Here is a 24,809-nt window from a genome sequence, read left to right as displayed (position 1 = left end):
TTTCCATTTATTTTAAGAAACAAATATTTCAGTTTTTTATTTCATTCTTACAACAGTTTATAAAAATTCAGTGTACTAAATATTTGTGCAAACATACATACAGGAGCTTGTTCAATGTATTCCTTCCAAACAGGCTCAAGTAGTATTCCATTCTGTCAAATTCAGCACAATCTCATTTGTCTGATTGCATTATGAAACAATGAGATACTTTAATGTAAGTTTATTTCCTCTCCTTATAAGCATTTCATGTAAGTCGTAAATTTACTCATCCTCAGAGAAACGTATATGCTTGCTTATCTCTTGAGTCTTTAACAGTCTCATTTTTTCAGCTTTTGCTATCAGCTATAAAAAGAAAAAAATATATTGTATTACTATTTTAATTCAGAAAATATGAACAATATCCATAAAACTATCATTTGAAACAAAAAAACTTTAAAATAAAATATATACTTTATTTGGACAAGGGCAGCCCAATTGCCTGTAGACAATTTTAATTTAATTTTAATTAGTCATAGCTTACTTTTGGCAATTTTATGCATTTTACTGAATTGCTCTTCATATGTACCTCCAACTTAAAAAAATCCTTTAAAAGGTTGGCTTAATCATTAATTTTATACTTAATACTTAATCATTAATTTTATCTCAAATATTTTTTTAAAAGATTTGCAGAAACTTAGTGGGCAATATAGACTTACCAAATGAGAAAACCTTAGTAAGCAACATGGTGGAATGGAGATTCAAACTTGGTTTATTTAGTGCCAATTAGTCTACCATGGTTTAGAATACTTTTATTTGGCCAAGTGGGTTCAGAAACACAAGGAATTTGTCTCTGGTGCAGAGGCTTTAATCTTAACAACTTCCACAAGGACTGAAGAATTCTGGATGGTGTAGTCTCAAGCATTTTTTTTTAACGAAACAGTTAGGATTTACTTTTGGATCCAGGTTATCCCTCAGTTTTTTACACAATCTATAATGTTGTTTTTTTTTGAAATAATGCCTAATTCTGACTAACATTAGCATTCTCATTACTTCTGTTGCTAACCATGACACCAGGTGTCCACAACACTTCATGATGGCAATTCCTGCAGTCCCCATGGCTATTGTTAAGTGAGGTTCAGTGATCATTAAGACCTCTTTGCAACTTTTTGCCAGCTTCCAACAGCTAAAGACTGTGGTGAAGGCAGCTTGCAAGCAGGCTACCCAGCAAAAAGCTATTATCACGTAGGAGATGGTATGTGGATAGCTGACAAAATGTAGCATGAGTTCAATGAGGCTTGGGAAGGAGAAAAGTGAGGTAGACACAATGTGAATATGAGGTTCAGAGAGTGTGCACAAGAATGGCTAGATATGTTTGGCTCCCAGACAGTGGGGGGTGCAGGGACGGAATGTGAAGGGTCAGAGAGGTAGGGATGCACAATGTGAGTGTGGTGGGGGTGGCTTCTGAATTGGGAAGGGGGCTGTGATCTTACCTCCAGTTTACCCATTGACTTTGCTTGTGGAAGTCAGCAAGAAAGATTGCAAATAACAATTATACAACACTGTAACTGTTTTGTAACTGCAAGCTGATTACTAAGTAACCAGACTGCTACTACACTGCTCAAAAAAAAATAAAGGGAACACTTAAACAACACAATGTAACTCCAAGTCAATCACACCTCTGTGAAATCAAACTGTGCACTTAGGCTGCAACACTGATTGACAATCAATTTCACATGCTGTTGTGCAAATGGATTAGACAACAGGTGGAAAGCATAGGCTGTTAGCAAGACCTCCCCAATAAAGGAGTGGTTCTGCAGGTGGCGACTACAGACCACTTCTCAGTTCCTATGCTTTCTGGCTGATGGTTTGGTCACTTTTGAATGCTGGCGGTGCTTTCACTCTAGTGGTAGCATGAGACGGAGTCTACAACCCACACAAGTGGCTCAGGTAGTGCAGCTCATCCAGGATGGCACATCAATGCGAGCTGTGGCAAGAAGGTTTGCTGTGTCTGTCAGCTTAGTGTCCAGAGAATGGAGGCACTACCAGGAGATAGGCCACTACACCAGGAGGCATGGAGAAGGCCGTAGGAGGGCAACAACCCAGCATCAGGACCGCTACCTCCACCTTTGTGCAAGGAGGGACAGGAGGAGCACTGCCAGAGCCCTGCAAAATGACCTCCAGCGGGCCACAAATGTGCATGGGGTTGCTCAAACGGTCAGAAACAGACTCCATGAGGGTGGTATGAGGGCCCGATGTCCACAGGTGGGGGTTGTGCTTACAGCCCAACACTGTGCAGGACATTTGGCATTTGCCAGAGAACACCAAGATTGGCAAATTCACCACTGACGCCCTGTGCTTTTCATAGATAAAAGCAGGTTCACACTGAGCACATGTGACAGACGTGACGGGGTCTGGAGACGCTGTGGAGAATGTTCTGCTGCCTGTAACATCCTCTAGCATGACCAGTTTGGCAGTGGGTCAGTAATGGTGTGGGGTGGCATTTCTTTAGGGGGGCGCACAGCCCTCCATGTGCTCTCCAGAGATAGCCTGACTGCCATTATGTACCGAGATGAGATCCTCAGACCCCTTGTGAGACCATATGCTGGTGTGGTTGGCCCTGGGTTCCTCCTAATGCAAGACAATGCTAGACCTCATGTGGTTTGAGTGTGTCAGCAGTTCCTGCAAGATGAAGGCATTGATGCTATGGACTGGCCCGCCCGTTCCCCAGACCTGAATCCAATTGAGCACATATGGGACATCATGTCTCGCTCCATCCACCAATGCCACGATGCACCACAGACTGTCCAGGAGTTGGGGGATGCTTTAGTCCAGGTGTGAGAGGAAATCCCTCAGGAGACCATCCGCCACCTCATCAGGAGCATGCCCAGGCATTGTAGGGAGGTCATACAGGCACGTGGAGGCCACACACACTACTGAGCCTCATTTTGACTTGTCTTAAGGACACTACATCAAAGTTGGATCAGCCTGTAGTGTTTTTTTCCACTTTAATTTTGAGTGTAACTCCAAATTCAGACCTCCGTGGGTTGCTAAATTTGATTTCCATTGATAATTTTTGTGTGATTGTGTTGTCAGAACATTCAACTATGTAATGAACAAAGTATTTAATAAGAATATTTCATTCATTCAGATCTAGGATGTCTTATTTTTGTGTTCCCTTTATTTTTTTGAGCAGTGTATATGACTGCAAGGGTGCTGGGATGGCCGGAACCTGGAGGACTGGTTGTAAAAAGTAGTTGGCAACCAAGGAATACCTGTATTAATATTGGTTAATACTTCTTTTTAGCCAAAATTATTTTACCTTAATATTGTCAATTTAGTTTTGGATATTTGAATGCCAATTCCCATGTGCTGCTTTGTGACCACAATAAAGTTTCTTTGTTTCAGTTATTGGACTGGTGTTAATACAGTTTTTCCTGTATTCCTCAACAGTTTCAACAAAAAGAAGTCTTGAGATATACTGTATTAAAGACTAACAAATGCATTACTACATATAATTTTGCAGCAGAATGTGATGATGGAAAATCCGGGCAGTAACAAATTTGTTCACCTCTGAAATGGTACATAATTTTACTACAGAACCACTGAACTATCTTAAAAAATTAAAGCTGCTTTATATTGATAAGTAGTTTTAGCAGTGCTAGATGGATCAATTTAGTTTATTACAGTCAAAAACCAGAGACCAGAACAAATAAAAACACTCAGTAAATATACAATTAAAAATTCTAGTATAATAAATAACTAAAATCTATGATAAAATCCAGTCTGTTGATTGTATACGGTCTAACTATACTAAAATTACAATCCATAAACTGTGTGGCCCATAGTCAGTTTAATACTAAAAGCGAAAGGAGTGCAATGAGTTTGCCACGTTTGTTGTATAAAATAGCTATGGATTGGACATGATTTTCCTACGAATCCCCAGTGCTGCTGTGCAGAATCTAGCCACCTGCGCTGTGGTTATGGACTGTTCATCCCTAAGCAGCCATGAGAGAAGCTAAATCACAAGGTCTTATTCTGATTGATATTAGATCTCAAAAGTCTCAGTGCATCTGAATTTGTGCATCTCCCATTGAAAAAATGAAACCTGGCATTTTATTAATATCTGTGTATGAATTAGAAGTCCCAGATCATTTGTCTTACTTTTTCTGTGCCTCTCTTCTTTTCTCTAGGTTGATTCAGTTTAGCTTGTCGGTCCACTAGGATCTTCTGCCAGTATCTTTGTTCATGATCACCTTAATACAAGTGCATTGAACCAAAGTATACAATTTTACTTAACATGCTGTGCCAATACATTGTTATTCTTGCATTAGAAATATGTTATCACACCCATAACAATAAAGAAATGTGTACACATGAATAGGACTAAATCGTGATGGGAGACATGGGCAGAAAGCATGTTAATCCAAAAGCACATAAAGTCCTATGCATAAATGGTACCCTGATAAACCCATTTAAATCTCTACCTTAAGCACACAAAATCATTAGACATGAGAAGTAAAAGTATCATGTACAGCCACTTCCCCCATTTATTCCTACTTGGATGAAAGTGACTGACATAACTTACTTCTGAAAAAGGAAACATTTTAGAAGAGAAAAGACTGCAATTCTTTTCAAGTTATACAACATGCATCTTCCTTCTGTTTCTATTCTGTACTGTTGACTCTGTACTGCATGAATAAATAAATATTTTATTTTTAATAGGAGCTCTTAGTATAAATACTGCCTTAAAATCCTATCAAAAGGAGTAGAGGAAGAAGCGAAGAGCAAATATAAGAACTCAAAACCTGTTCCTGATTTTACATTCGTTGAAATATGACTAAGAGAGAGGGAGAGAAAATACATTACATTTGTATATAAATGTGAAAAGTCAACATTATAAAAGATAAATGAAATATTTAATTATTTTAGCCCTTCCATCAGAGATCATTTATTGAATGACCCCACTTTTACACAGTTGTATACATGGGCCTTAACGTTTTGAAAACAATAGTTAAAAATTAAAGGAAAGCAGAGGAAAATAGGACTTGAATTTTTCCTTGTTATGTAATAATTTCAAGGGTCAAAGAATAAATGATAATGTAGGAATAAGAAACACAGCACTTTTAATCAGCTTGTCTGTTTATATACTATTGGACTGCTCTCCATCATCTTAATTTAAAAGGGTTTATATAGGTAGTTCTCAACTTATGAGCACAATTGAGCCCAAAATTTATGTTGCTAACCGAGACATTTATTAAGTGAATTTTGTCCCGTTTTATGCCCTTTCTTGCCTCAGCTGTTAATTGAATCACTGCGGTTGATAAATTAGTAACCCCGCTGTTAAGCAAATCTGGCTTCCCCATTGACTTTGCTTGTCAGAAGGTTACCAAAGGGGATCATATGACCTTGAGGCATAACAATGGTCATAAATATGACTCAGTTGCCAAGCATCTGAATTTTGATCATGTGACCATGGTGATGCTGCAAAGGTCTGTGAAAAATGGTCATAAGTCACTTTTTTTCAGTCCTGTTGTAATTTTGAATGGTCACTAAGTGAACTGTTGTAAATCAAGGACTACCAGTATCTAGCAATTGGTATTCCAGACAAATTGTAATCCCTATTAACAGTGATTCTCTTTTTAACAAAGGGAAATGTATGGTTTATGTTCCAGACACAAACATAGAAGTGATACCAGTTAGATTTGGAAAAAAATTCTGGGGGATAAGTACCAGAATACCTAGAGCTATAACCTTAACAAATGTTAAACTATTCCCAAAATTGATATTACATGTGCACACCACATAAATGTAAAATGCTTAACCTCACCTGTAAGAATCTCAAGTTTCCAGTTGTTCTTTGTCTGCAGGTCTTTATGTGAGTTTATTAAAAGTTGTGCATCTCCAGGTGTTTTAACCCGTACGTGACATTCTGTATCTCCTTCCAGCAGATCAACATAAGCAACATCAGCGAGTGTTGTTAGCATGTCCTGTGATGAAATGGATGCACCACAGCAGATACATTATATTACAATCTCTTCTTAACTTATGTACTTGTTAAGAAGAGAGAAGAAGGAAAATAACAATATTTTTTAATCACACAGTGGGGACAAAAATGTACACAGAAAAAAAAAGCAAATGCTGCAAATTTAGAAAAATATAATTGACTGCAATACAATAATGCTCAAGAAATGAGTAAGAATTCCATTTATATCTTTATCTTTGTGAAATATATCCTTACCTCCTTTGCTCCATCTCTACCTTTCTCATACATAGTGTTGTAGCTCTCTAAAATCCAATTGATTAGGACACAGATTTTCAAGATATACAGTTCTAATCAATGTCTGGCATGAAAGACCAGGGTTACATGTTAAGTTCCAATTAAACCAACAGATAAATAGCAGATAATCAGAGTTGGAAGGGACCTTGTAGGTCATCTAATCCAACCCCCCCGCCCAAGCAGGAGACCCTACACCATTTCTGACAGATGGGAGTCCAATCTCTTCTTGAAAGTCTCAAGTGATGGCGCTCCCACAACTTCCAAGGAACAGCTGTTCCATTGGTTGATTGTTCTCACTGTCAGAAAGTTTCTCCTTATTTCCAGGTTGAACCTTTCTTGTTCAGTTTCCATCCATTATTCTTTGTCTGGCCTTTGGCTGCTTTAGAAAATAGCTTGACCCCCTCCCTCTCTGTGGCAGGCCCTCAAATATTGGAACACTGCTGTCATGTCTCCCTTGGTCCTTCTCTTTACTAGACTAGCCAAGCCCAGTTCCTGTAACTGTTCCTCCTATGTTTTAGTCTCCAGTCCCCTAATCATCCTGGTTGCTCTTCTCTGTACTTTTTCTAGAATCTCAACATCTTTTTTTATAATGTGGTGACCAAAACTGGATGCAGTATTCTAGGTGGGTCTTACTAAGGCTTTATTGGTACTTCCTTTGATCTTGATTGTATCCTTGTTAATGCAATTTAGGATTGCACTAGCCTTTTCGGTTGCTGCTGCACACTGCTGGCTCATATTTAGCTGTCCACTAAGACTCCAAGATCCTTCTCACAGTTACTGCTATTAAGCCTGGTTTCACCCAGTCTGTAAGTGTACTTTTGGTTTTTCTCCACATTGAATTTCATTTTGTTAAATATGGCCCAGTGTAATTGTTGGTCATGCCTATGACCAACATGCCTATGACCAACAAACTGATTTGTTGGTCATGCCAATGCACAGGAATCTAGTCAACTAATGGTTAGCACTATTTTGGTGCTAGAAACGGTCTAATAGAATTCAAGAAGGGTTGGACTTAGTACACTTGTAGAAATATACTCTTTTATAGCTACGTAGATTGAATTCTTTTTTTAAAAAGTGAACTCTACTTCTTCAGTTAAATAATCCAGATGTAAAGATTCTTTAAACCATGTGTATCACTATAGTAGCTGACAATCAGACTACACAAAGTAAAATCACAGTTCTCTCTCCAGGAGATGGTTCATAAATGTGAAAAATAAAGAAAGAAAGAAATAATACCCAAGAAAAAGACAATTGCTTCTCTAAGAGCACTAAAGCATTACCTTGATGTGTTTCCTGCCTGGCAGTGGATCAGTACCAAGGATTTTCACAATCACTCCACTCTCAAACTGGGGTCCCATTGGATGAATCTTTTCAGCAGGAGCTAAATCATTGTTGCTAATACCTATTAATTTGAAAAAGAACATTAATGCAAATTCTTAGTTTGGTCTCATAATAAATAAACTTATGATTTCATATATGTAATGGAATAATATTGCTAGACTGAAGTACTTCTTTTGTTACAGTTTGGCATACACAGATTACTATTGGTAGTGCAAAGGTATTCGGCAGGTTCTGACCAGTTCTGGAGAACCGGCAGTGGAAATTTTGAGTAGTTTGGAGAACCAGCAAATCCCACCTCTGACTGGAGATTTTACAGTATCCTTCCCCTGCCACGCCCACCAAGCTATGGCAACAGAACTGGTAGTAAAATTTTATGTAGTGACATAATTTTTTGAACTAGGTAACATGTATGTATTCATAAATCTTTTTAAAAAGACATTTTACATGTATTATTACCAAAAAAATCTCAACAAATAAGTTTATTAACATTATTAATTTAGCTAATTTTAACTTTTTAAAGTTAATTGATTCCGGAAAGACGTATCTGTGAGAGACCCTCAGCCATTTCTGAATGATCAGTGACTGCAGATAAGTTTGGTTTTTTTCAATTAAATGACCAGAGAATTGAGTTAAGAAATTATTTGTGTAACCAATATATAAACAGACTGCTGTGAATACAGCAAAAATTTGAGACTTTAGTTACTTGAAAGTGGACTGGAAAGTGGAAAGTCTGATAAACATGCTCAATCTTAAGAATTTGTTTTCATTACCATAATGCAGCTCCTTCTTTCATCTACAACCCATTCTAATGAAAGGAGACATTCAAACTAACTTAATCAATAGGGGAATCTTCTAATTTAAATTATTACTAGGGTTCAACAAGCTAAAGACATATTGTAAATAATAAACTGTCCATGCAACTTAAAGGAAAGTTCAGACAAAACTGAATACTTTCTAGATGTCATCAATAGTGCTTAAATGGTCACTTATTTCTAATGATTTCTATTGAGGCACAAGTAACACTTGGCTAATTGATTATAAACCATGCATAAGCATTGCAGACAAATATTGCCAACTCATGTAAAACATCAGTATTTCCCTCTACAGTCCTTCTGAACATATACAAATGCTGTAGAATGTTGTTTTAGGTTGATCGTTCTAGGCCGTTCATCAGGAATTTGGCTTTAAAAAATGCAAAAGCCATGTGATAACTAAAGCAAGAGTTAAGGGGGGTAGACAATACCAAGCCATAAAATAGTCAACAGTGACTGATGCCCACTGGTTGTGGTAGATTACAATGGATTACATTCCTCACCAGTAGAACCACTAGAACCTCCCCTTTGCAATTACATGAAATCTTTCCTGTCCTATCAGCAATTACCATGCTTTTCTATTTTATTTATTTAATTCATATGCCACCCATCGAGTGACTCCAAGTGGCTTATATCATAAAAACCCAAATACAAAAACATTAAAATATTACATCAAAACATTAACAAAAATTGAGTAAACAAGGAACCAGTACATGAGCAGGATGGAAGTGGGGCTCCGCTCCCCTTCCTTCAGCATGGAATTCCTCCATAGGGAGCCTCAAGTCAACCAGCAGAGCCAGGTTTTGAGTCCCTTTTGGAAGGACAAAATGGTGAGAGCAGATCTCACCTCCAGTGAAGATGGAGATTGCACTGGTTGATTTTCTATGCAATGTGAACATCTTTATCAGAAGGTCCTAAGATGAACAAGTAGTCCATATCCAAAATCAATCTTCACTCTATGGAAGTCTGTGTTATTTTATTAAAATAAACAAATTTTGTAATATAAGTTTAAAATTAAATGCATATGTTTCTCATCCTTTCTTAAATCATAAGCTCTTCTCCTTAAAATACAAAAAATTCACAATTATGTTTACATTTGCCATTTCTTGTTGCAGAGTCATCTGCTGGGCAGACATCTATTTCCATTGTTCCAAGAGGCACAGTGTTTGCTTTGGTCATTGCTTTTTTCAGGGATGACATGCTCGCTTTCTGTAGGGTCAAATACTCTTGCTTCAGCTGCATCCATTCATTCCTATAGAAGGGAGATTGAAATATGGTAACACAAAGGTTGGAAATGATGGGAAACAAAATGCTACATGTAAAAAGAATGGAACTTATTTTGTATACAGGGATGAAAGGTTCCTATTTATCCATATGTCATAACTGGTTCTATGTTATGATGATTTAAAAGAGAGGCTAAAACACTCATTCATACAAAAGGCATATATATGACTTTTTGAAGTTCATTTATCTGAAGAGACCTGAATTGACTGAAAGCTTATATACTTAAGAAAACTGGTGTATTTCTTGGAAAATAATTACATAATTATTTTCAATTTGTTTCTAAAATACTAAAAAATGTAATTCAATTTCTAGAGCATCACCTAAAATCCATTAGTTTCTAGGGATGCCAGACTAGATAAATTTTGGATTGACTTTAATACCACAAGCAACTGTGCGTATTTTATGTTTGTATACAAAGATTAGTTTTGCATTAACTTTAAGAAAACTTAAATACTATATTAAAATTTGCTTGGATATTCACTCATTCTAGACAGCAGTAGATCAAAGCTTGAATACATGTAGTCCTCATTCAGTGACTATTAAAAATTGATATAGTGCTGAACAAGTAGTACTTATGGCAGGTCCTTGAAGTTCTAAATATCCCAGCATCCCTGCAGTCACCCGATCATAATATGAGCACTTGGTAGCTGGTTCACACTTATGATGGCTGCAGTATCCCACAATCACATAATTGCAATTTGGCACCTTCTCTGCTGGCTTCCCATGACCAAAATAAATGCAGAAGTCAGCAGGGAAGGTTACAAACCAGCAAGTTACTTGCACTTTCCCCCGTCTAGTAAAGCTACCCATGTTTCAGATCCACTTGCATCACACATTATCTTGTTTACTCATTCTCACCTGGCAGTGGTCTCCAAACCCCTGTGCTTTACCTGCCTACCAGCATGTTTGTGAGACACCTGGGATATGCTTAACAATCCACAATCCTCAATGATAGGATATGATTGTGTTAGGATTGCTATCACTAAGCGATTCCAATTACTGTCCCTAACCTGTGGTCCCATTTTTTATTTGCTAGTATTGATTAAAGAACAAATAAGTGATTTCTGGATTGCAGATATTTTCTAGACTGAAAAAAATATCATTGAAGTAGGGGATACTGAACTATATTCTATTTAATACAATCAATTTTCTTTTCTTGTAACACAGTGAACAAGACACAATTTGCAGTAGAAGAAAGATAAATTTATGTTTACACTATCAAGTTCTCCTTAGCTACCAAAACACTTTCTTTAAAAAGTGTCACATTTAAAATACATTTAAAAATCAAATGAGCATTTTATAGTAGTTAAAAAGAAAAAAAATCAATAAAAATAGGTTACTGTACAAGTATATGAGAAATTTTATGGGACAGGAATTACAGGAATAACTGGTAAGTTAAAACAGGGGAAATGCTTAAGGTTGCTTGGCCATCTTCAATACTAACATTTTACAAATCATTAATTAAATCAGAAAAAACATTATTAATTAAAAGTCCTTAACACTTGTTATCCCACCTTCCCGGTCAACAATGTAGGCAAACATGCTATCATGTCATTAGAAACAGTAAAAATACTAGCTACTGTTCTCTAACATGGCAAACAAATCGCAATATTTTAACATACTTTGAGAGAACTCTCAGTGGAATAACTTCTTCTCCCATCTTATGTCTCTCTTTATGTTTCTTCTTGTGTTTTCTTTTAGACTTTGAAAGAGAAGTTTCTTTCTTATCACCAATCTCTCTCTCTTCTTCAGTAGAAATTTCTAAATAAAAATGGATTAAAGTTACTATAAACAGCTTGCAAGAAGTTCAGGCCAGTGTATTTGGTTCTCTCATATGCATTATAATTCTATATTGTATAATATAATTCTATACTGATTAAGGTTACCCCATGATTTTCAGACTGAACTTTGGTTTCTCCAACCCAGACTGATGTACTCAAACTGGCATTTTGATTAGTTTTAAGACATATATGGTATCATTCTTCACTACACAGCATTAAACTCCTTTTTAAATCTCTCATTAAATTTCTAGCCTAATGCAAACATCTTGGAAACATCATGTATATATTTGGAAATACAGAAATTAAAATATGTACTCATTAATAAATCTTTTTAAGCACAATTTAGATCACATAATGGGATTTTCTGAAGATTTCCTCTTCTCTACTTCATCCTATCCACCAGATAGATAAAACACATTGCTGTATATCAGGGGTGTCAAACTTGTAACGACATGTTGTTGTCAAGTGTTGTGTTGCAACTTTTTTCACCTTCGCTAAACTGGGGGTGGGGGTGGCTAGCATGTGATGCATCTGGCCTGCAGACACAAGTTTGTCACTTCTGCTGTATATGGATATGAAAACATTGAGCATTTGGTCCACTATCAGAACGACATCAGGGGAATGGTAACAGTGGATCTACCCTATAAATAATGCTGGAAAAAAATTAACAAAATTATTTTATTTTTCCTACTTTCTTCATTCCAAGAAAGAGTTATACCAGAAATAGGATTTTCTTTCCTTTTTCAACGTGGAACAAATTTTCATTCTGTTACACAAAAACATCAGTATCAGCAGAATTTTTTTCCCAACCCTGTTCACAATTAGAAAATCAGTTGGAAAAATTAGAAATATAAAACTACCTTTGGAATCCTCCAGCCCTGCTGAATGCTCCTTTGCAGAGTGAACATTATCTTTCTGAGAAATTTTCTTCACTTTTACAACTGACATCTCTCCATCATCAGAGCGATTCCGTTTCCTCTTTCCTGATCTAGTTTCTCCTAGGCCTGAGCTTTGTGTTTTATCAAGTTTCTTCTTTTCTTTCTTTGAAGAGTGTCTTTGGATTTCTGACAAGTCTGTTTCAGAACTCTCTGATATCGTCCTATGACTTTTTGTGTATTCTGTAGAACTGGTCATGTATACATCTTTTGCTCCAGTGTTTGATTGGCTGTTTTCCTTTTTTGTTTTAGATTTTTTCTTTTTCTTCTTCTTCTTTTCTTCTATGCAAAATAAGAAAATTTATCTCAATAGTCTGAATAAATTACATTTTGCCCTCTTTGATTCCAAGGAGTCTACAGAGGTGTTTATGGTTATTTATTCATTTATTAAATTTATTTGCAGCCCATTAGCAGCTAAACAGTATAATAAACATTAAAACATTAAAATCATTGAATATAAAATAACAAAAGACAAAATAAAATCATTAACAAAAGATGGAAAAAGAGGGAGCCAGGTATTGGGGGGGGGGGAGGTTAGCTCTTAATTAGTCAACCACCTCCAGTGTGAAACTCCCCCACTGGGACCCCAAACCATCTGGCAGAACCAGGTTTTAAGGCTCTTACAAAAAGACAGGAGGATGGGAGCCAATCTCATCCCAGGGGGCTAAGATATTCTAAAGGGCATCTTTTCCTCCTATGATTTTTCACAACTCCTCTACTTGATGAAGACTAAGGAATGTAACAAAATTCATGGACAAAACTAAACATATCAAGTTAATACTCACCAACTACAGTAGAATCACTTGTAGGTAATGTGGGAACGGCTTTGTTTTTTATTGTTTTGGGAAACATACCAGGTTTTCTTGGTGCATCTTCTGGTGGGTTATTCAAGAACTAAAAATGCAAAAGTCAGATAATATATTATCTATTTGAACACATAATCTGTGATACAATATACATAGTCCTCGCTTAACAACCACTCATTCTGCGACCATGCTAAACTACAATGGCCCTGAATGAAGGGAGATACAACCTATGCCTGAAGTTATGAAAGTTGCAGTGCCACCATGGTCACAACAGAAATTCAGCCATTTGACAGAGTGCCTTCCCTTGCAATCACAGAGTTCCCTTGGGACTTCCTCCTGCATCTAGGCTGCCCAGCATAGCAGCACTCAAATACAGCGCCACACCTGGGCCTGAATTAGAAGCCCAAGACTTTCAGCAGTCTCAGCATCTGCTACCACCCCAGGCCATGATATCAGCCCTAGCAACACCACTACCATTCAAAATACCAGTTGCGCCTTTCCACAAGGCTCACCAGCCTTAGAGAACAGGATCCGCCACGTGTCACTTACCTTCAGACATTTTTCTCCTGCTGTTGAGAGGTCTGCACAGCTTATCTTACATAGCTCCCAGTTGTACCAGGCCTTTTTTCCTGAAACCATACTGAAACCAGTTCTGGTGAGGCTTCAGAAGCTTTCTGAAGCATCAGATAGGGCATGCAGACCAGAGGTGGTATTCAGCAGGTTCTGACCAGTTCTGGAGAACCGATAGCGGAAATTTTGAGTAGTTCGGAAAACCGGTAAATACCACCTCAGACTGGAGTTTTTACAGTATCCTTTCTGCCATGCCCATGAAGCCCACCGAACTGGTAGTAAAAACATTTGAATCTCACCACTGATGCAGACCTCTTAACAGCAGGAGAAAAACACCAGAAGGATTGACGAACAAGTTCTGTAATGCCAGTGCCAGGAACTGGAAACTAATATTCATAAAGTATTTTTTTTTAGAGTTCTAAATGTTTGACACTATTAAGACATTTTCAGTAGAGCACAATATCTTCCTTCAGATAACAGATTCTGTATTTCCAAGTTCTATTGCAGTGCGAGTCTTTCAATGGCTGAAAAATTCACACTGAAAGACTGAAAAGAGTCACACTACAACTACAAAAGATTTTAACCACTGAAAGATTCACATTACACTACAAAAGATTTTATAAAAACAGTATTTTTATAAAAGCTAGAATTGTATATATTAAACAACTTAATGAAAGGCAAAGCAATGTTTTCAAATGCTTATAACTCACCTCTATAGCTTTTTCAGCTTGTTCTTTTGTTTCAAATTCCACAAATGCAAATCCTTTAGGATCTTTGGAAGTCTTATAGCGAGGAATGCTGATATAAACTACATTGCCACATTTTCCAAATACTCGTTCAATCCAACTGTGATTGACGTTTTTAGGAAGCAATTCCTATAGCAAAAGATTTAGCAACAGACATAAAGCTACATTTTTATGTATGTATACACCACCAAAACACCAACTTTGATTGCACATTTATTTATGGACCGTTATAGTAATATTTTATAATTAAAACTAGCAATTTAAGTGATGTGCAATCCAGAAGTGTCACGAATAAATATGACATCTATCATTTATAATCAATTTTGGCAGATAAATACATTCACACACATATAGTAATGCTCAGTGGTAGGGTGACAGCAATGGTTTATGATTTTGTATTTCACATAATAAGTAATATTTTGTCCCGTGCACAAAAAACTCCAAGTAAAAAACTGGGAATTATCTTTATTAATTCAACTAAATGCCACAAAATATGCATATTCAATGTTTCTAAAAAAAACTATAATGTTTCTTGATGCAGAAGAAATTTTCCTATTTCCCTACACTGTTCCATAAATGTGCACCCATGAACTATTAAAGTGCCTGAATCTATTTAAATCTATAATTGGCTTAGCTATATGGTTGCAACTGAAGGTCTTCCAAAATGGGTTGCAGTTTCTCATTCAGGTATGAAACTGGAAATGGAAAAAAAAAAGGCTGCAAAAGATCAGAGGAGACAACAGTTCCAGGAAACATTATTATAACAATTCAATGGAGGAAAATAAGGTGAACTGGGTTAGTGGGATAGACTTAAAAAATTAATTAACTAAGAAAACCATGAATATCTAACCTTGATATCCATATTTACATTTTAGAGCAAATCTAAATATTCAGTTCAATTACAAATAATCTCCTGATCTGGGCATCTCCCAACATATATTTTAATCCAGCTAGTGAGTTGTAATTGGAAAAAGTGATTGTACTCAAAAGAAGTGGTAACAGAAGGTAAGTAATAAGATAAAATGATAATGTTGTGTGTGTGTGTGTGTGTGTGTGTGTGTGTGTGTGTGTGTGTGTGTAGTTGTGCTTTTAAAGACGTGGGAAAATCCTGAAAAGTGAAGTTATAATGGCCAAAATATATTTTTTTATAATTGTGACAGTGGAAGAAGCACCAGTTCTGATTTCATTCAATGGATTGACTGTTCTCTATCCCATTCTCACAGGATTAAGAGAAGATTTTAAGAAAAGAGAAATCCCCCTCCATGAATCCTATTCTTTCATAAACTCTTGTTCAATGATCTACAGAAAAAAATATTGTACGTCAGCACTCAGAAATTGAGGGTTTTGCTTGAAAGGAGAGAGAAGGAGGTGGCATACCAAGACTCTCCTGGCTTATGCTGGATAATGTTTTATAGTTATGTTAAAGAGAGCCAAAATATTGTGCCAACTGGCTAAAGTTCTAAAAAAGGGTGTTTAAAATTCTACCTATACAAAAACCATTGCAATACTTAATTGGCTGTTTCTAAGGAAATATTAAAAATAATAAAGCGAAAGAAAATAGGCACTATCTTACCACATATACGGTACGACTATCCACATCTTTTGGCTCATCACCCAAAGGTTGCCGCCTTCTGATCCTGATTCCTTCTAAATCCAACTATAAGGTATAAAATTAAATTAAAAATCTGTTCCAAATATTTCCTCCTTTTGCTCTTACAGAATAAAAAACAGTTTTCATACTCACTTCTACAACAGATGAACTTTTAACTGCTCGTGCTATCAATTTTCTGTCAGTGGTTAATTTTTTCATTTTGTTGAAAGAAATCAGAAGTGATATGTCAACATCTAAAATTAAAAGAATTAAAATTAGCACAGAACATTGTAACTTGAATTGAAAAAAACTTGCTATACCAATCTTGGGAACTGATGGATAGAAATGCTCAATTTTTCTGATTGGACAAGGGAAAAGAATAGTTGGTTTTAGTAAATTTTGAACTCTCGAAATGAGTTGTTTAAGGGCGACTGATCAGTCATAAGCGTGAGGTCACTATTGGGACTTTAGTTTAGTGAAACAAAGAAGATATATAGTACAATAGTACAAAATTGTATACAATATGCTTCCTTTTGGGAAAAAGCCTTGCATATTTAAGTTCTACAATAAAGCCTATGCTTCAATTTATTCATAAATTACTCCATAATTGATTTTAAAGTTTCATTATAATCTTCATTACATTTCAGATAACTATACATAAATGCAATATAACTATCAGATGAGATTCCAGGAAGGACTCCCATAAAAAGAACCCTACCACCATAAACACTTCCTATTTGTATAGCAAAACTGATAAAAGTCTAATGTATGGTATTCTATTATATGGGTGCACAAAAATTAAATTAGTCAGAAAAGCAGCAAAGGGCCAATTGTTTTTAAATAAACTAAATCTGTAGTTGATATAGATATCTGTAATAATATGCATGTGCGTGTTATGTGTATATAACCAACAGGAACTATTTTTCAAGAACATTTGTAAGCCGCTGGGGAGTTACCATGTTTGGGTGGTTATATAAATTTAATAAATAAATGAACTGCATTTCAGTAATAATGTATTTTTAATTGCCAGTTAAAAACAAGCAGACTTACATCCATCTCTAGATTTTTCTATTTGTTCTCTAAGAAATTTGTCTTTGTGAAGATTAACATCACCAAACCAGAAGTCAACTTGCTTTGCTATATCTGAAAGCACTTGTTTAACTCTAGATCTTTTCTTTTTTTCTCGTTCCTTTCTTTGTTCAGTAGTTTCTTTCTCCATAATTTTGCTTCTTATATTTTCTGTTTCCATTCCTATCACACTGTCATCTGAAAACAAAGCATAATTGTCATTTTCAACATAAATGTATCTACTTTATACTTACATTACAGAATATGTTAATTAACAAAGTAATTTTAAGAAGAGATCTTTTTCTTACAAAATATATGTACAGAGGAGCAAAACTGGAGATGGCTGTTCAGTGGGAAACAAAAGACTACATTTGCAAATATGAAGCTATTAAAAGAATAACAGCCTGGAAATTTTCAATAGTAGTTTGCTATTCCACATTTCTCAGACAACTATAACTACATTTTCTTTTATTTCTAAAACATAGCATTCTGTCAAAACAATATGGCAATACACAGCAGAAAATGCATTTATTTACATTAGAAAACACGAAGAAAGAATAGCAATTCTTGTTATATTTGCAAGACATACAAGTATCTGAGCAAATATATAAATATTAAAAGAGCAACTTATCAAAAATAACAGATTTAATAGCACGAGTCCAATTCACACCTTGAAATCCTCACTGAACCCAACACCAAGTAAAATATAAAGTGATAGTCTTGTGCTAAAGAAGGATCCATTTCTGCCATATGCTTCATCATGAGAATTAAATATTCTTTTGAATCTTAAAAATATTCTAAGGAGAGAAAAAAGTGCTCTTCAACATCAGCAAAAGTTTTAACTGTTACAAAAGCAAGCATTCCACACAACCTTCTCCAATCTCTCTGCCAATGAGACATTAGTAGATATTTCATTTTAGAACCATGTGCTAAAGAATATATACAAATATATACTTCCTGCTGTGAAATGGCCATTCACAGCTATTAAGGATAGTGTATTTCCAATTATAATGCCAAAGGAAAACAAGACCACAGTTTCCCAAGTGGGCAAACTTACAATCCTGATGCAACATTTCTTAAGATATTTTACTTTTCAATATATGAATATGCAGCTCGCTAGGTAAATTAATGTATAAAAATTTACAATCAAAAAGCTGTTTCCACAATAGATAACGTAATTATCCCTCCGGAACGCTTTCAAGAACCCCCAAAAGCAGCCAAGTAACTATTGGAAACACAATGTTTATACTGTTTAATCCCGACTTACTTTGATCTTCGGAAGGCACTTTCTATGCCAGAACCAGAAGTTAATGAAAGCGTTTGGAAAACGAAATCAGCTATCCAGGCAGGGCTGCAAATCTCGCAATTTTTTTTCCTTTGCTTGGGATACAGCAAAGAGTACGAACTCTGAGGGAAGACGAGAAGCTGCCCGTGGCTCTTTCCCTTCAGCAAGGACAGGGCCGGTCTTTGAAGATCCCAAAGAAGCTGCAGAGCCCTGCCTCGCCTTGGGGCTCCCTCAGAACTGAACGGGCTGTGCAGCCGGCGGAGGCTTCTTGGCTGCGAGGAGCGACGGGAGCCACAGAACAACGTTTCCGGAGGACACTAAGCGAGGAGTGCCAAGTCTAAACAACCTAAGGATCTCCCCAGCTCTTCGGGTTGCTGGGCAAAGCCCTCGAACGGCCCCTCCAGCTACTCAGAGGGAAAGCCGAGCACATCAGCGGCGACAGCTTTCACCACCTCAAGCCCCCGTTGCAAGCGCGCCTCCAGATAACGTCAGCAGCGCCACCATCTCGACGGTTGAAAAGGGCTCCTTCAGCTCCCCCCCCCCGCTCCCCGCTCAGCACGCGCCGTGCAGAACTGGAGGGGCTTGATTCTGGTGCGCGTGCGCGAGGGAAGCGATGGGTTAAATCCTCCCCCCTGCACACACATACATAAACACCCTTTCGTACCCACGTGCTCTCGAAAGGACCCGACGCCAGGCACCAAGATGAGGACTTCAGAGTAAAGTCATAGTCTACTCTAAGCCGCTTGGAAGCTCCGATTCTCCGCCCCGTCCACAACTTTAGGATGAAATGTTCGCGCGACACGCGGGAGATCCCCTTTCTTCCTGGTTTTTTTTTATATTGGCTGGCTGGAAGGTTGGCAACCCCGCCAGGATCCGTTTATATGGAGGCGCGTTGAAGATTCGTAGCCTTTCCCGTTACGGATCCACAGAGAGAAAAAAAGTTTAAACGTGCGCTCATGCGCGTGTCTGTTTAGAAGAGTGATTTTTTTTTTTCAAAGATGTTTCAGTGATTTTCAAGCTTGGCGACTTATTTAGAGTCATGCTGGCTGCGGAATTCTGGGAATTGAAGTCCACACCTTTTTAAGGTGGCGAAGCTTGATAAATACTACTAAAAATCGCTCGGTAGCAAAAAGATGGCTTTTAGCGTCGACAATGCTAGCGCGTTGACCGTATATCACTGGGAAATTGGGATAAAATCCCGGTCAAAAAGACCAAAAGGTGACTTTGACCGAAGTTGTTACCTCAACCAAACTCACCTTACAGGGATGTTGTGTGGGTAAAATAGAGGGAGGAATATTAGGTATGTTCGCCTTGAGCATTTATAATAAAGGCATGATAACAATAAACAGTATTTTCATCTACCACACGGGTAAAAATGCATGAATTGGTTGATCTAGGAAACTAAGCAAAGTAGACTCGAGTTGGCGGGGGACGGCCTGGGATTTCATACTTTCACTAGATTGAGAAGATCTGGGAGACAAATCAGGAAAAGGCCGTGGTAAAAACGTGCTGCTGCCACCAGGACTCGACCTTGACTTTACATTAAATTCATCAGAGCTCCTTCCCTAGTACATTTGATTAAAACTGCTGTCGTCGACTCCTTCTGTCTAAAATTGGATCTTCAAACGTGACAGCTTTAAGACTTGTGGACTTCAACTCCCAGAATCCCTCCTCCAGTCATATTAGCTTAGGAATTCTGGGAATTGAAGTCCACAAGTCTTAAACTCGCCAAGTTTGAAGATATTGGCACCGCTCTACCCTTAATCAACTTTATGGTTTAAAAACCTTCCAATACTGTACTCCATACAAGAGTCGGCGATCATGACGGTACAGCATTTTTTGTCTCTATGGTATTTGTCGCGTCGTAGAGACGTCATCGCGCTTGTGAAGCGGGAACTTTCGTAAGGTAAAGTTCTGCTGACAGAGAGGAGGCGCTGCCATCCTCGCGGCTTGTGAAGGAGCTCGGTCGACAAGATTATCAGGTTTATAGGCTCCCTTTGGCTAATCTGGCTGAGGACTGTGGTCAGTCCTAATCTGGCTGAGGATCTGTCAGTAGGTGTGATATCTAATTCGTTTTATGCTTTTTTTTAATTAACATCAGATTTGGGTGCCGTTTCTTTCTCTTATCCTCTAATGAAAAAGAGACAGCGCGTTCATCTAGTTCTCCTATCATCTTTCAGTCACCACAGTCTTTTGAAGCAGGGGTGAACAATAGATGCTTCCCCGAGCCCCATTCAACTACATTGCTGAATTTCACTCTAGTAATTACTGAAAAGCAACAGTGCAGTTTCTTGTTCTTGTGTGATAGGAAGCCCCTAAACACTATAGCCATAGGTCATAAATCGGTTTAAGATGCCTTTGTCTTTGTTTGAAAAGTCTCCCATTATTTTAAAAATGGCAATTCTGTGATCTATGCAACATGTAATACTATAGTTATGCCCATGTTGCATTTGAGACTCATCCCCCCTCAACCTAAAGAAATTCAATTACAAAGGGTTGCTGCCTCTTGAAACTTGCCTCTTTCTCCGAGATTTATTCTATATAAACCCAATTCTTCCACAAGCATTTCGCAGCAAAGGAGACATTTTTATTTATTTATACCTTGCCTTTATTATTTTCCCAAATAACTCAAGATAATGAACATATTCAACATATTTTTCCAATTTTCCCCACAACAGCAATCTTGTGAGGTGAGATGGGTTGAGAGAGAGGGACTGGCCCAAAGTCACCCAGCTGGCTTTCATGGCTTCACAATCTTTGCTTTCTAGCTTGGTGCCTGAGCCATTAGACCAAACTGGTTCTCATGACATAAAATGATTGACATAAAAAAGGATGACATAAAAGTAATCCATAAATCCATGGGGGAAAAGCATGGTCGAAATGTAAGTCAGAATTGTAGTTTAATGTCATATAATTTATTAATAGGGAAGGTGAAAATGAGATTAACAAAACAGGGAACAATGTCAGGCATGTTTAGAATTCAGGGTAAAATAAAAAATAGATTGCAACTAGAATTATAGATATGTTTATATTACATTTAGCAAGTCTGATCTGCAGTAATTATATGCTTTCAAGTCAGTGGTGACTTTTTGTGATCACATAGTGATCACAGGCTTTCTCCAGGATGACATCTTCCCAGCCTGGATCTTCAGATCTCCCATGGTATAACTATTGCTGCCGCATGAAGCCAATTCTCTTCCACCTTTTCCAGCATCATGGACTTTTCAAGGGAAGATGTCTGAAATATCAGTTGAGTCTGTCGTGAGAACTCTGGATTGATCAGTGGTTGTTTTTTTAAATAGTCAATTAGCTTGATCATTAATCGCATTACATAATTACAAAGCTTTTCTGAGAAAGATTTAAATGAGACATCTTGTGGTCATTACATGGAATTGAACATACTGAAGAAATGCATTAGATTACACTTCTTAAAAACAAAATTCAATTTTTTTTAAAAAAAAACCTCAGAATAAATTGATTTAAGAGACATCATGTAGCTAAGGTTATATTCTTATAGAAATTTAAATATCTTCATTTAAAACAAGATATATTTCTGAAGATGTGCTTATGGTAATGTACTGCTTGGTTTTATTTTAAAAAAATTGTTCTAGACTAATTTTCATTGAAACTGGAATTTCTAGATGCATACATGTAAATCACCTTTTGAACTAGAGAATTCAAATTTCTCATATTGTTTAAGGAAATAATATAAAATGACATTTATAAACTATAATAAATATTTAGCTTAGAATTTCAGAGATATTATTTTAACAGGATATTTCCCTTTACAGGTGATGTGATGATTGGAAGTGAAAGCAGGTGGTGTGATCTTAGCATGTCAACATAATGGCTTATCAGGAATTTATTGTGAGTCTATAATCTTATTTCAATAATATTTCATACATTATATATTTCATTTTGCAATACAAAAATCAATATAGTGAAACAGTAATCAAGAATATATTTTCACATATCAATATAGGTTTTGTACACACATCAAAAGACTAAAAAATCTAAAGTGTGGCAAGATGGAATTTTGAAGGCTGCATTTGGAGGAAATAAGGTAGGATCAGTTTGTAGGTTCAGTTTGGTGTACAGTGTCAGCAGTTTTATATCTGTTAATCCATTTATATCTGTACTTAAGGAAATACCCACCATCTTTTATTGTTCTTGTTTAATACAGGCAAATTTGTTTGATGATAAAGGACAGCTCTTGGACAGTATTTTCATAAAATTTCAGGTATGTGCTTTTGTTTTTATTTGTTTAGTACAGATTATTCTGAACTCATGACAGTGGAGCCCAGAATTTTGGTCATGTTGTGATAGTAAGGCATCACATGATCAGATTTGATTTTATGATCTTTTTTATGATGGCTGTGACTCATGATGGTTATAAAACAAATTATATGGCCGGTAAAGCGAATCAAATTAATTTATTAAGCAAATTCATTCTTTTGAATGAGGTTTTTTTCTGGAAACCAGCAAAAAACATTGCAAATTGTCTTTGCAACTGATAATAAGCCAGTTGTCAAGATCATGTGACCATTGCTGGCCATTGCTGGCCACTAATCTGTTTCACCCAGTTCTATCCAAATTGGCTTTCTGTAAAGGTTTCATATTAGCACAGTGAGATATAATTTTCTTAAGGTCATTGCACACTTTGATCAAGTCTACACCTTATCTCAGTCAAATGGGTGGAACATGATTAGTGTTGCCTGTCACATCCTTGATTCTGTGTGTCCTGTCAGCTCACCCATGACATTTTTGACTACCATCCTGGCTGATGTCATTGCTACTTTTATTGCAAAGCCTTTGATTCATTTCTCTTTTGACCCACAAACTCTTATCTTTTATGTACTTCCCAGTAAGAAGATTGGAGTAAATTGTTGTCACTTGAGGGGTTCAGCTTTCAGGAACTGATGTAAGCTTAGTGGAGACAAGTATTAAGCCTTGCCAACTCTTGGGAATATTGGAGCCATGACTCATGTAAAGTACTTTCTGCAGATGCAATGCAGATGACATTCACTTAATAGGACACTCCCAAAAGTAACCTTATTTTTCCTAAAAGACAGCTGAAGCAGTGAGTAGTAATTGGGCTCAATACCAAACCCAGCCAAGATGGTAGAAGTCAAGAGAACAAAACATGGACAAGAGAGCAATATCAAGCACACTTTTTCTAAACCAACCAATGCATAGTAAACTTTCTTTTTCTCATTCATACATTTTGCAGTGTTCTACTGAACAACAAAACTCTACCCTTCAAACAAGTATATTTTAATTAGTTATCACTAAGATCCCGGGAAAACAAAATGGTCTAAAAGATATAAATGCTTAAAATATTCAGCTAATCTTATGTGGAATCAAGTTTACCTAGCTATGCTTAAGAGTCCAACAGAGAAGCAGTATTGATATACTATGGAGTTATATAAATGTACTGAAATTTAAAATATTTTTATCCATCTCTCTAGATAAAACCTGGTGATGACTTTGAATCTGAACGATATTTAATCACTGTAGAAAGTGAAAATGTTTCTAAAACTGATTATAATCAGTCAAACAACACAGAAAAGGGAAAATTAAGAAGTAATTCCTTGAAATCCCTTGCTACTTCATCTCTATGCCATCCAAAGCGAAAATCTGTATGTTGTCTTTTCTTTTTCTTTGATACTTTTAACATTTGAAAGGATTGTACAGTGATCTGGGTTTGAAAGAAAAAAGGTGATTTGGATCATTCAGGAATACTCAACTAGTACTTATCATCAGATCTTTAAGGAATTATTTACAAATGGTCCTCAACAATAACAACAAGTTATGACAATGCTGTAAAAAGTGAGTGATCTATCTTCACACTTATTGTTGTAGCACCCTTGTGTCACATGATCAAAATTTGGGCTTTTGGCAACCACCATGTATTTATGATGGTTGCAGTGTCCTGGAATCATGTGATGAACATTTGGGACATTCAAGGGACATACTGATAAGCCAAGTCAATGGGACGAGTTAGATTTGCTGAACAACTGAGTGATTCACTTAATGAACATGGCAAAAAATCAGGTGGAACTCACTTAATGACCAGATTGCTTACTTAATGATGATGGAAGTCCTAATCCCAATTGTAGACATAAGGTAAGGACTGCCTAAATCTTTTCCTATGTGCGTTGCCTCTCCAAAGATATTTGCAGTAAGCAGATGCCAATAGGTATGCCATGTAGGCACGCATGCTCACTTCAAATCACCTTTTTCCCCTTTGGAACTTGATCACTTAAGTAAATTCTAATTCAGTAGCAAATTTTGTGTTTGTCATTATTGGTAATTCTTGACAATTGGGCTGGAA

General features: G+C 36.7%; 2 protein-coding genes across 5 annotated transcripts in view; one reads left to right on the top strand and one right to left on the bottom strand.

Moving 5' to 3' along the window:
• LARP7 (La ribonucleoprotein 7, transcriptional regulator) lies at positions 1 to 19,467 on the bottom strand. Of its 4 annotated transcripts, none has more exons than XM_087935974.1 (13): positions 18,458 to 19,467; positions 17,173 to 17,388; positions 16,276 to 16,376; positions 16,105 to 16,188; positions 14,496 to 14,660; positions 13,195 to 13,303; positions 12,335 to 12,691; positions 11,316 to 11,454; positions 9,504 to 9,661; positions 7,537 to 7,658; positions 5,807 to 5,966; positions 4,141 to 4,232; positions 1 to 342 (listed from the first exon to the last, which is right to left on the bottom strand). In XM_087935974.1, exons 2-13 carry the CDS (start codon positions 17,369 to 17,371, stop codon positions 262 to 264), a joined length of 1,767 nt encoding a protein of 588 aa, XP_087792100.1. In that variant the 5' UTR covers positions 17,372 to 17,388; positions 18,458 to 19,467; the 3' UTR covers positions 1 to 261. The 4 variants fall into 4 exon arrangements, with proteins under 4 accessions (XP_087792100.1, XP_087792102.1, XP_026553976.1 ...); XM_087935976.1 differs by having other exon boundaries at positions 12,335 to 12,688; XM_026698191.2 differs by having other exon boundaries at positions 19,140 to 19,455.
• A 2,798-nt stretch (positions 19,468 to 22,265) lies between these two features.
• ZGRF1 (zinc finger GRF-type containing 1) overlaps positions 22,266 to 24,809 on the top strand; it is a 29,427-nt gene continuing 26,883 nt past the window's right edge. Inside the window, exons 1-4 of the mRNA XM_087935973.1 lie at positions 22,266 to 22,342; positions 22,458 to 22,538; positions 22,659 to 22,715; positions 23,944 to 24,114. Of these exons, the coding sequence (XP_087792099.1) occupies positions 22,322 to 22,342; positions 22,458 to 22,538; positions 22,659 to 22,715; positions 23,944 to 24,114 (330 nt within the window). The 5' untranslated portion in view covers positions 22,266 to 22,321. The remainder of the gene's footprint in view (positions 22,343 to 22,457; positions 22,539 to 22,658; positions 22,716 to 23,943; positions 24,115 to 24,809) is intronic.

The sequence above is a fragment of the Pseudonaja textilis genome, chromosome 6 (assembly GCF_049901715.1).
Source record: "Pseudonaja textilis isolate UNSWEBS1 chromosome 6, rPseTex1.2, whole genome shotgun sequence".
Lineage (NCBI taxonomy): Eukaryota > Metazoa > Chordata > Lepidosauria > Squamata > Elapidae > Pseudonaja > Pseudonaja textilis.
The sequence above is the reverse complement of the archived record's forward strand: the minus strand, read 5'-3'. Positions and strand labels throughout refer to the sequence as shown.